Raw genomic sequence first — 11,447 nt, 5'->3', positions numbered from 1 at the left:
TATATTTTATTCAAAAATAAAAACATTATCATTTTCTCAAAATCACATAAAGCCATATTATAATATCGACTGAGATAAAGAAGAAAATGAAATATTAAAATCATGATGTATCTCGCTGCATTGCGCGAGTRCKCTTCTAGTATATATATATATATATATTTATAAAAACAAAGTATCATACTTAAAAAAATATAGGTGATACGAATTACAACAAAATTAGATTTATAGAATGACAAATTTTTTTAACGGTCTTAATAAACAACTTTATAAGACTTAATTTATAAAAAAAATAAAAATAAAATGTTACATCTAAAGGCGTTATAATAAGTTTATAAAACATCTTTTTATCGTTTTAACAAGTTTTTAAGACAATTTAATACAATACATCATATTAGTTATTTTATATGACTTTTTTTTAGAAACGTCGTATAAACCCATCTTTTTATAGAAAACTTATTATTTAAAGACACCTTTTCAAATATTGTTATCTAAAATAGCTAATACGACAAATTTTTATTAAAAAACTTGTTACAATATCTAAAAACGTTCTAGAAAATTATTACAACACTTGACACGGATTCTATTTTTAACAACAAATATTCGTATTTTATGCAATTCAATCTTGTATGTAGTTTAAAATTATTAGGATAAGATATTAGGTCCCAATTACAAATTTTTCTCACACCTCGTACTCCTCGAAGTCGAATGCTATTTGAGGAAGAAATCCTCTTACATGGCACTCCCTAATTTTGCGGAAATCATAGATACAGTTGCCATCGAATCGATTCTTACGACGCGTATAAAGACTTGAGAACAACCCTCTTCTTCAAAAAACTAGCTCATAATCACAATTATACACACCGCCGGCGAACAGACAGACACTCCCCACGGCGGCGCAACCACAAACCCACCGTGGCTCTCAATATGGGCATGAAGATGATCGGAAACGCTAACACCGAGAACTTTGTCAGGGGAAACGCGAGCTTGATTGCCGAACATCTGGAAGAAAACCCTGATGGCGCCACCAGTCGTTACCACCGTGTCTACAAGTGTAAGGACTGCGACAAAGAGTACGATAGCTTCCAAGCTCTCGGCGGCCACCGAGCCAGTCATAGGAAGCTTATGAAAGAAACTGGGGCCCATTGTTCTGGGCTTCAGTTTCTGGAAGAAAGCGGTCCTAAGCTTCACGAATGCAGGATCTGTGGGAAGGGGTTTGCAATCGGGCAGGCATTGGGAGGGCACATGAGGAAGCATAGGGAGATGAAACTCGACACTGGGCAGAAGGATTCACTGCACAATAATGCGAATGCGAAAATCTGGAACACGACGGTTGTATCGTGCAATCCGGACTCTTCTTCGGTCACGAGTGTTTCAAACGGTAAAGTAGTCTTCAAATACGATCTAAACTTGTTGCCACACGAGAACGAATTCATCAACGCTTACTGGGGTTCGATCAAAAAACGTAGATATTTTTGATTGATTTTATCAAATTACTAACTACTTATCCTTCTGTTCTTATGATCGTCAAGATATAAATATGTACACTCAGATTTTGGATATTAAATTACGGGATCGACATGAATTCATGTTGGTTTCTCGTTTTTATTTTATTTTGTGTGTCTTTTGCAACATAATTTATGTCAAAAGTGATGAAAACCCACAAAAGAAAACGTTGAGTTTATTAGCGACGGAAACGAGGGTCACAAAAGGCTTCTTCTTTCGTAGTGCTATCTTTCTACAAATAAAGCTTGCCTTCTGGAAAATAAAACCCTTCACCATGTTATTGATCGGTTTTTTGGTTCACTTATCGGATGGAATGAATTATGTTTTTTTACAAAAGTCCTTATTAATTTATTATAAGTTAGAATGGTTTATTTTTTTTAAAAACTTCTTATTACCAGTTTGACATCGGTGTAAGCTGTTTATCCAAACAGTCAAAAATGTTTATTACCGGTGTCATAGCGAAATAAGTCAATAAGTTGTTTTCATAAGCAATCCCAAACACCCCGAAAATTCTTTATCTATCAATTATGTAAATTCACATTATTCATTTATTATAAAAATAATGAAAAGTAAATTAAATAAATATATATTAAATAAAATGTAGTCATAATTTCAGATAATTGATGGACAACGATATAGTAAAGTTTGAGATAATATATTGTTAAGCCCTGGTGTTGCTTTGGGCTTAACAATTCAGATGCAGTTATGGGCTTATGGCTAGAAATAGGGCTTTATAAGTTTTGGGCATTTAGGTTATGGGCTGAACCATACTGAACAGTTCACCTATCTGCTAGTCATGGGATTCTTCAACTCTTTCATTTTCAGGAAATTTACAATACTAGTCCCTCAACATTATTATCTCTACATATTTCTTTCTTTCCAAACTTTAATTTTCATTTTTGGTTACTATATAAATCTTTATCCTTACTCAACAATCTGAATTTATATGTTAAAAATGTTTTTTTTTTCTTTTTCATTTTGGGTTAAAATGACTATTATACCACTCAAATTAAACATTTGTAGTTCATCATATTTTGTTGCTTCACCTATATAAAAAAACATGTTTTTGTTAAAATTCTCAATAATTCATAGCTTTTATAGTCTCGATATTTTGTAGTTTTTAAGAGTTTTACATAAATATTCATAAGATAATACAATATCATTACAAAAAGAAGAAAATGAACGGAAACAGAAAAGTAAAAGACAAGGTTTTACTCAATTTTACTCTTATCTTCTAAAACCTTTTATTAATACGATGAAAATAAATAACAAATTCCATTATAATATTGTTAACTTTTTATTACTTAATGTATTATAAACTACAAAATATATTTAAAACACTTTATTACGTATTATGTAGAGCAGTTTATTATGTTTATTAATGTAAATATTATAAAATTTAACGTTACAAATTTATATAACTTATATATAATTTTTTTTTAAAAGCTCAAGTGCTGGATTGTGCTCTCCGAGCAGAAGTTGTCCTCAGGGCTTAGTTGGGAGAAGGAATAACAAAACCTAGTTCATTGGCTGAGTCTCGTTACATCCATAGCTGAATGGACTATAAGGCCTCTAAACTCCTCCCTCAGGACACTGTTATATTTCCCAAGGGGGCGGACTAGCCCTGACTTCCATAGGTCCTTGGTTCGACCTCCTAATGAGAGTTGAGGTTCTTATGTGGACGTCTCATCCCTAAAACTTGTTTACCTCTTCTGTGGAAAAGGCTTGCGCTCCTATATGGGGCACATTGCGAGGGGCGTTCCATGATTGACCGAAAACAATTTCAATTAATAAACTCCATACATGAGTATTTTATTCTGTTTAATTTAATACTCATATCGGTATCTTTATTTTTCAATTTTTTCTACTGGTATTTAAAATTTGATCACAAGTATATTCAAATTTCATGTTTACAAGTAATTATTTCATACATGCAATTTCATAAATCTCTTTGAACTTCATGACGCTAACTAACAATCACTTGATAAACGCATTCAAATAATCGTTGAGTGTTACTGATACGACATAATACTCCAACATTATCATTATAAAAAAAAACTACTTCATTAAAACTAAAATAATTACATCTTTATTTTAAAATCTCAAATATTTTAATTAGAATAAGGTCATGAATTAAATAAATTATACCAATAAAATGAATATTTTATAAACTTTGATTCATATTAACAACACATGTTCAACTAACAAATGTAATTTCTACTTTATTTAAGAATAAATATCTGAGGAGAAATTGCTGTAATTTTTCATTGTATGTTTAAATAAATTTCGAATTTTGTTGTATCGTATGAGTAAACAACTAGTTTACATCAATATATTTATCATATTATAAAGCATTTATCTCATATTTTTAAATATTATAAAATTATTATCGTATAAGTTCAACCTTTTAAAACTTCATGTTTGAACTTCATAAAACTAACTCATAATCAACTGCTAAACACATTAAAGTACCAGATAAAACATTGAGCCTTACTAATACGACAATAGAATTCAAATAACTGATAACCAACCGAAAACACTCTGTCTATTAAAACCATAAAAATAAAATCGAGAGGGACATAGAATAGAACGAAGAATGAATTAGGATTCCGGGTAAGAGTTCTCTACTTCAGAATTGAGATGTATCGCGTTGCATTGCAGAGATACAATGAAAGTTGTATGAAATGAGTATCAAAAGGAGACTTCATGTTTTATTCATGATAAATAACCCTAAATAATCATGAATATTATGTATTTTCATTATTTATCATATCATAGGGAGTTCCAAATACAGACCGTATAATTATTACGAATCTTACAAACAGTGTAATTGTTATAGATCCTACAAACCAAATATGGGATCTTGATTTTGTTTATTTTGAAATCTAAAGGTGGTTATTAAATTAGTTCAAGATGAAGTTGAGAGTAAATTTAGGAACCGATTTAATCTACACCGTTGATCATCTACATAAACGATTAAGACCTCGTTTACTTCTCCCTAGAAGTTGTTTATAGAAGTGCGCTTAGATTTGTTTATATGGTTTACAATTACATGGTTTGTATTTGAAACTCCCTATATATAGGTGTAGGTTCATATAACACCCGTATTTTTTTGATAACAATCGGGAAAATGGTCGAAGAACGGTCGCGAAAAGGATCGGGGATCGTCCAGGAAACGGTTGGAGAACAACTGGAGAACGACATGGCATGACATGGCACAACATGACGTAGGAACACGACACGGTCCTCCTGGGGGACTTGGCCCAAGACCTAAGTCGCGACATAGGTCACATGAACCACTATTTATAGAGTGTGAACGTGGGCGTTCAACCACACGATTTTGGTTGCAAGCAGGGTCGTGTGGAAGGTCTGAAGTGCTTAAAATCAGATTTTTGGGGTTTTTTGAAGCTCTTCAAGGGGATATTGAGAAATATTAAAGTTTGCTTGGTGATTTGAGGTTCCTAGGAGTTAAAAGGTAAGATATATATATATATATATATATATATATATATATATATATATATATCTCCATCTTTGAGTTAGGGTTTGGTCCCTTTTCACCCTCAACCCTCATTTCTTATTTTGTGGTATACTTTGTTGATATATCAGAGCAGGGGAGGAGTTCTTGAGAGTTTGTATCATAGATCTGGAAGTCTAACTTAAGGATCTCAAGTCTTCACCAATGGAAAAGGTACAGGTTTGGATTTGGAGCCTAGGTTAGCAAGGTGACTTCAGGTTGTTTTGTGAAAAGTTTGTACATGTAAGAAATGTTCATTTTGAAGTCTTAAAATATTTTCCTTGATGTTTATCAAATTCCTTGTTTATTTGACGAAATTTGTATTTTTGGTATATTTGATTTTATAAATCTTGTAAAATTTCTATATTTGTGGTTTTGAACATTTTGATAAATAAATCATAAAAGTGTGTTCTTTTGATGATTTATTTTATAAATAAAGATTATTTGACGAATACGCATTTTTAGTATATTTGGTTTGGAAAATGATATTATTGTGCCATGAGACATTTTGAAAATATAAATAGTATGAATTCATTTGGAAAATGATTTGTCCCAACCAATTAAGGGTTTTTGAGTTAGTCGTACTCTTGGGCATGAGTTTGCTTATTTAGTGAGCAAATGCATTCTATTGCTTATGTTAACTTTTATTTGAGCAGTCAAACAAGTGTGGAGTTATTGAGTTGATTTTAACCATTTGAGTTTTGGGGACATTTTTTTGGTTTAAATTACTTATTATTGAGCTTGACCATATTTTTCATTTATTGCATTTCTATTTAAGAATTACATGTTTTGAGTGAGTTGGTCATTCAATTAGAGTTCATTTAGGGTGTGTTTACTTGTGGCTTAATGAGCTTAATCAATAAATGGGCTTATTCGCACAGCCAAAATGGTGTGTTTACTTGGGGCTTATTCGTCCAGAAATGGGCTTATTCACACAGACCAAAAATAGCCCTTGTCCACATTAAGCCAAAAAAAAGACGCTCAGGGGTAAAACACACGCTTATCTATCGATTGCGAGCTTCAAACTGATTGCGAGCTTCAAATCGGTAACGATTGCGAGCTTCAAATCGATTGCGAGCTGCTTCAGATCGATTGCGAGCTTCAAATCGGTAACTACTTCTCCACTATATCTATCGATTTTGCTTTTGAAAAAGGAACCCTAGTCGAAAATGATTGTGAAATCGATTGCACCTGATATTTTTGTTTGCTTTTGGTTTTGCTTCTCTATTATATCTATCGATTTTGCTTCTCATTGCCCGTTTTATAGAGATTTTGACAACCCCTGTGATTCATGTCAAGAACCCTAAATAGGAGAAAAGTTATGTGAAAATGAATGTTAAAGAAATGAATGTACAGAACCCTAAATGAAATAGGAGAAGTTCTGTGAAAATGAAATCATGTGCCACTCATGTGAAAAGTTTTGTGAAAATGAAATAGGAGAAAAGTTCTGTATTTGTCAAAGAAATGAATGTCCATAACCCTAAACACGTAGTTCATCCTCAGGGATAAATTGGTCATTTCTGTTATTCAGACTATTGATTCAGATAGAAAAGTAATCAACAACATAAATTTATCCAGACAGATAAATTTATCTAGACAGACAAATTTAATAAAAATTTGGTAAACAACCCCTTAGACTATAATGCACTGGATCCAAAGGCATGTGAGTTAGTCTTTTTATCAAGTGAGGAGTTTTGATGTTCTCACTTCATTGCTTGAGTAAGTTATATGGTCCTCTAAGTTTATGGAGATGAGCTCTTATAAGTTGGACTCTAGGATCGTAGGTATTGCAGAGAGGAATCGTGTAGGGTGGACTCCAGGACCTTTCATATTGCAGAGAGGGACCAATATGGATCATACTTTGGGACCACATGTATTGTGGAGGTGAACTTTTGTTCAATGGAGTCAGGGACCCTGGGTATTACAGTGATGAACTTGTAAGGAGTTGGGTATCAGAACCCTTGTTTTTATGCTTTGGCCCAGTAGAGTTGACACTAAGTATCAGGGGTATTTTGGGGTGAACTTGTGTAGAGCCGAGCCCCAGGACCATTGGCTTGTAGGTATAACTCTATGGTGTGTAAGTAGACACTATGGTCAGGGGTATTGTGGAGATGCACTTGTTTGGGTTCGAGCTCCGGTGTCTTAGGTATTACGGTGAAAACTTGAGAGGAGTTAGACATCGAGACCATAACCTTAGGGCGTTACTTGATAACGTTAAGGAATGGCTTACTTTGTGTTTCGCCACGATCGTAGAAACGGGTCTCCTCCATCACTGAAAGGTGTTGTTTTGGGTATTGAATATTATCTATGTTTTTGGTGACATTTTGAATATGGAGTATTATCCATGATTTGTGGTTTTGGGTATTGAACCTTATCCATGTTTTATAGAGTTTTATCCATTTTTCCATTATTTGAATATTAAACTTATTCACATTTTGGGTGATATTGGGCTTCTATTTCATGTTAAAATGGGTGCTTCAATTACCGAGTTTTCATCACGAAAATAGTGGGTTTTGGGAAAAATGTTCCTTTTAATTAAAATACATTTCATTTGAGAAATTGTGATTTAAATAGCATTCTTTTTCAGTTTTATTGTTTATATTAAAAATGAAAACTAGTTGAACTCGCCAAGCGTTAAACCTAACTTTTTTTATTTGTTGGCATGTGCATCAAGTCCTTGTAAGGGAATGACAATAGTGACACTGTGATGAGTTAAGTGCTAGTCAGAGTAATGAGAATTAATTAACTATTTGAGGACCTCTTCCATGCCTTGGAGATAGCAATAGTTTAGGGTTTTAATAATACTCGTCCCTACTCTAGAGTTTGTGCAAGGTTTGGATTATTATTAGTTGATGTTAAATCCTAGATTTCCATTACAAGTAATCAAGTGTTGACATTTAAAAAAGAATTATTTATTTGATGTCTTATCGAAAACTTTAATTTAGTCGCTCTTTCCAGATTTAAGGGTATTACAGTTCAAACAAGAACACCTCCATTTTGTGAGAACACGAGAACACCTATCACATGTGATAATCACCACAGGAGACCTGGTGGTGTGCGAACGACTTAGCCTGCGAGCTAGGTCGTACCGGAGGTTGTTTGCATCTCTAATTTAGTATCATATGTTATAGATTATAATATCACATCAGTAACACCCATATTACATGTGGTATGCAGGTGACTTGGCCCACAACCTAGGTTGCACCAAAGGTCGTTTGCATCTCTGATTTAGTATCACGTGTGATTGACCATAATAAAAGGGTATTCTCATGTTTTCATAAAATGAAAGTGTTCCCATTTGAACCCTTTCCCTATATCTATATAAATAGGGGCTTAAACATTTGAGAACTCAATAATATGTGAAATCTATGAGATCCATCCTAAGCCACATATTTTAGTTATTTTCATTTCAATATTTAATTATTAATCGGAGGTGATGTTGTAAATTACATTTGAGCGACAACTCAACACTAATTATCTGTTTCATCTTATCTTAATCAATTACATGATTTCAAACCAAAAATAACCATCAATTTTGAATTTCAATACATATTCTTGAATCAGAATCCCCAATTTTGAAATGAATTATGTATCACTTTATTATTGAGTGAAAACAAAATTCTTCTTATTTTTTAGGCAACAGGTGATATCGAATAAAATAGGGGTTCCATAATTGTTTTGTATAGTATGGTATCATATTGTGCACAAAACTTTACACCGTCAACACTTTTGTAATATGTGTTCTCATGCTTATTCATAAACATAAATTAGTTGAACCAAGCAATGGCAATGTTAATCTCGAGATGTAAAGCTGGTAACGACCGTTGCTTTGGAAAACATTGAGCCCCGTTTCATACATATGAGAACAAGATAGCAGGTTTGAAACCTACATGCACCTAAATTTTCTTTGGAAACAAACACTCAATGCACTATCTCAAGATATGTGTTTGGTAATATCAAACCAAATCAGTTGTTTGATACCATGAATATTTGTGTATTAGGCCACAAGTTACCAAAGCAGTGAATGTTCTATTACCATGAAGACACTTGCTTCACTCTGTGAACAAGAATATTCAATATGTTAACATGGATGTTCATCAGGTGCACATTTGTCTAAAATAATGAAAACATGCATATAATACAAATGGTCATGCATAGAAAACAAATGAAACCATTGAATCTGATTCCTGCAGAGCTTGCCATTGAATATGATTCCAACCCTTTGGTGTTGTTTATGGTTTGCTTTTGAATCCAATCACGGTTTAGGTTTTGCTTTTCAATCCATTTGTAGAACTTTGGTTTTTTTTTTTGTGAGATCTTTTTAAAATTGATAATTATCTTCTTCCATTTATGAATTTATGTAACTGTATCGCCAAATATTCGGTCAAAATTATCCTATTTGTCAAATACCTCATTTGCCCTTACGTTAAACAAATGCGCTAATTGGGGAAACTTGTTTTATTTAACTTTAAAAGATTTTATTATTAATATTTCATATTTATTAAGTATGTTTTGTAGCTAAAACCAAATCTCATAGTTCCTACAAATTACAGGGATCTCAAATGAAGTTCCCTTTATTATATAGGTGAAGGATCATGTGAAAAGAGAAGTCACAGTGGGAAGGGAAGTTATAGTGAGAAACGTTAAAACGCTAGAAGAGATCTGAAATCTTGATCACTTTTAATCTCATGTCCACCCAAGAATTATGCTTTAGAAGGGAATTGATCTGGTACATCTCGGTGTAACTCATTAGTGTTGACATTCAATTATGATTGATCCAATGGTGAAACTCTTTTCTTACGCTTATCACCATAAATTCTCTTCTTACTGGAATCTAATTTTATATATAATGGGGCTAATCATATGAAACCACAAAAAGTTACAACCCCATGAGAACAAATCTCAATTTACTGTTTCATATACTATACATGTTTTCATCTAAAACTATGATTTGAAGTATTGATTCATACATATTTGTTTCACAAATTTAAAAAAATTATGTGTATTTTTTGTTTTACAATGTGAACAACGAATGCTTCAATGGTATTCACGGTTCTCAATATTTTTGAGGTTCTCATTTGTTACCCTCTATGTATATATGTGTGTGTATCTAAAGAGAAAGCCCCCAAAAAAATTGAAAATTGGGAGGGGGATGTAATACCCCCTATAATCGTGGTAATATGTAACCATCCTAATTATTTACAATTGTTGGATGATTGATGGTTGGTGGAGTGTTCCTCATTCTTATTTTTAGGGTGGTCTGGTTAATCCCACCATATATGTATGTATGTGTGTGTATATATATATACACACACACACATAAGGTTAGATTATGGTGAGAATAAGAGTTAAAATGAGAAGCGTAAGAAGAGATTTCCATTCTTAGATGGACGTTCGGATGAGATGCACCGAGATGCATCAGATCAATCCCCGTATCAAACACAGTTAATGGGTAGCTTTGAGATTAAAGGTGATCAATGATCGAGATCCCTTCTTATGCTTGTCATCTTAACTCTCTTTTCTCACATGATAATTTCTCTTTCTATACATATTAGAGAGAGAGAGAGAGGTGAAAAAGATCCATGGAAAACCAAAAAAGTCCTAATAAAATACTCAAACCATTAGATTGAATGGTTATACATGATAAGGTGACTACAACCACATTTTTCATAGAATAAAAAATAACCCTTTTGTATTTAAATAGAAAATCATTGAAATATAATCAAAATTAAAACAAAACAAATTACATGAAATTAAACAATGATTTCATTAATATTCAACATAATTTCATATGTTTTTTTTTTCTTTTTTCATAATTTTAATTAAAAAGTGGGTTGGTGTTTAGGTTTACCAACTATTTGATGGGGAAGCCAAATGAATAATCAAGTGACAAGAAGAAAAACAAAAGAAATGATTAGCCTCTAAATCCACTCAACTTTTCAAATTCAAACAAAATGATTTTGGGGACATCTTCATCCAACTTTTTATAGACTAATCTTATGTGCTTTTATATGTAACGTGCAGTTTATCAAATGTTTATTTGGTAAATATTTAATGGTAAAATTTAACATTATTATTTACTTAGCACGATAAGATTTTAATTTACTAAAACGGTATCGTATGTAACAATTTATTCTGTAAACGTTTACCGTGGTAATAGTTGTCGCTCTCATTTACCGGGTAAGACTCTTGGTCTTTGTCTCACTTTTACTGGGTAAGATTTTTGGTACTTACCATATTCATCCTGTAAAGTAATGTGACTTGGTGTTCACTTATCAAGTAAGCATTTGGTAAACGACCCCTAAGATGATGGTTAAATAATGCATTGTAAATGTAAACAAGTAAATTTTGATATTAATGCGTTCAAGGAAAAAATTAACAGGTGAGAGTGTATTTAGTAATACTAGAAGCGTACTCGCGCAATGCA

At 32.5% G+C, this 11,447-nt stretch overlaps 1 protein-coding gene across 1 annotated transcript in view; it reads left to right on the top strand.

Moving 5' to 3' along the window:
* Positions 1-924: 924 nt before the first annotated feature.
* LOC112506217 (zinc finger protein ZAT6-like) overlaps positions 925-11,447 on the top strand; it is an 18,277-nt gene continuing 7,754 nt past the window's right edge. The window contains exon 1 of the mRNA XM_025110235.1: positions 925-1,329. Within this exon, the coding sequence (XP_024966003.1) occupies positions 925-1,329 (405 nt within the window). The remainder of the gene's footprint in view (positions 1,330-11,447) is intronic.

This window comes from Cynara cardunculus (assembly GCF_001531365.2).
Source record: "Cynara cardunculus var. scolymus isolate 2C chromosome LG 2, CcrdV1, whole genome shotgun sequence".
NCBI classification, from domain to species: Eukaryota; Viridiplantae; Streptophyta; class Magnoliopsida; order Asterales; family Asteraceae; genus Cynara; species Cynara cardunculus.
Note: the sequence above shows the minus strand (reverse complement) of the source record. Positions and strands in the feature narration are given on the sequence as shown.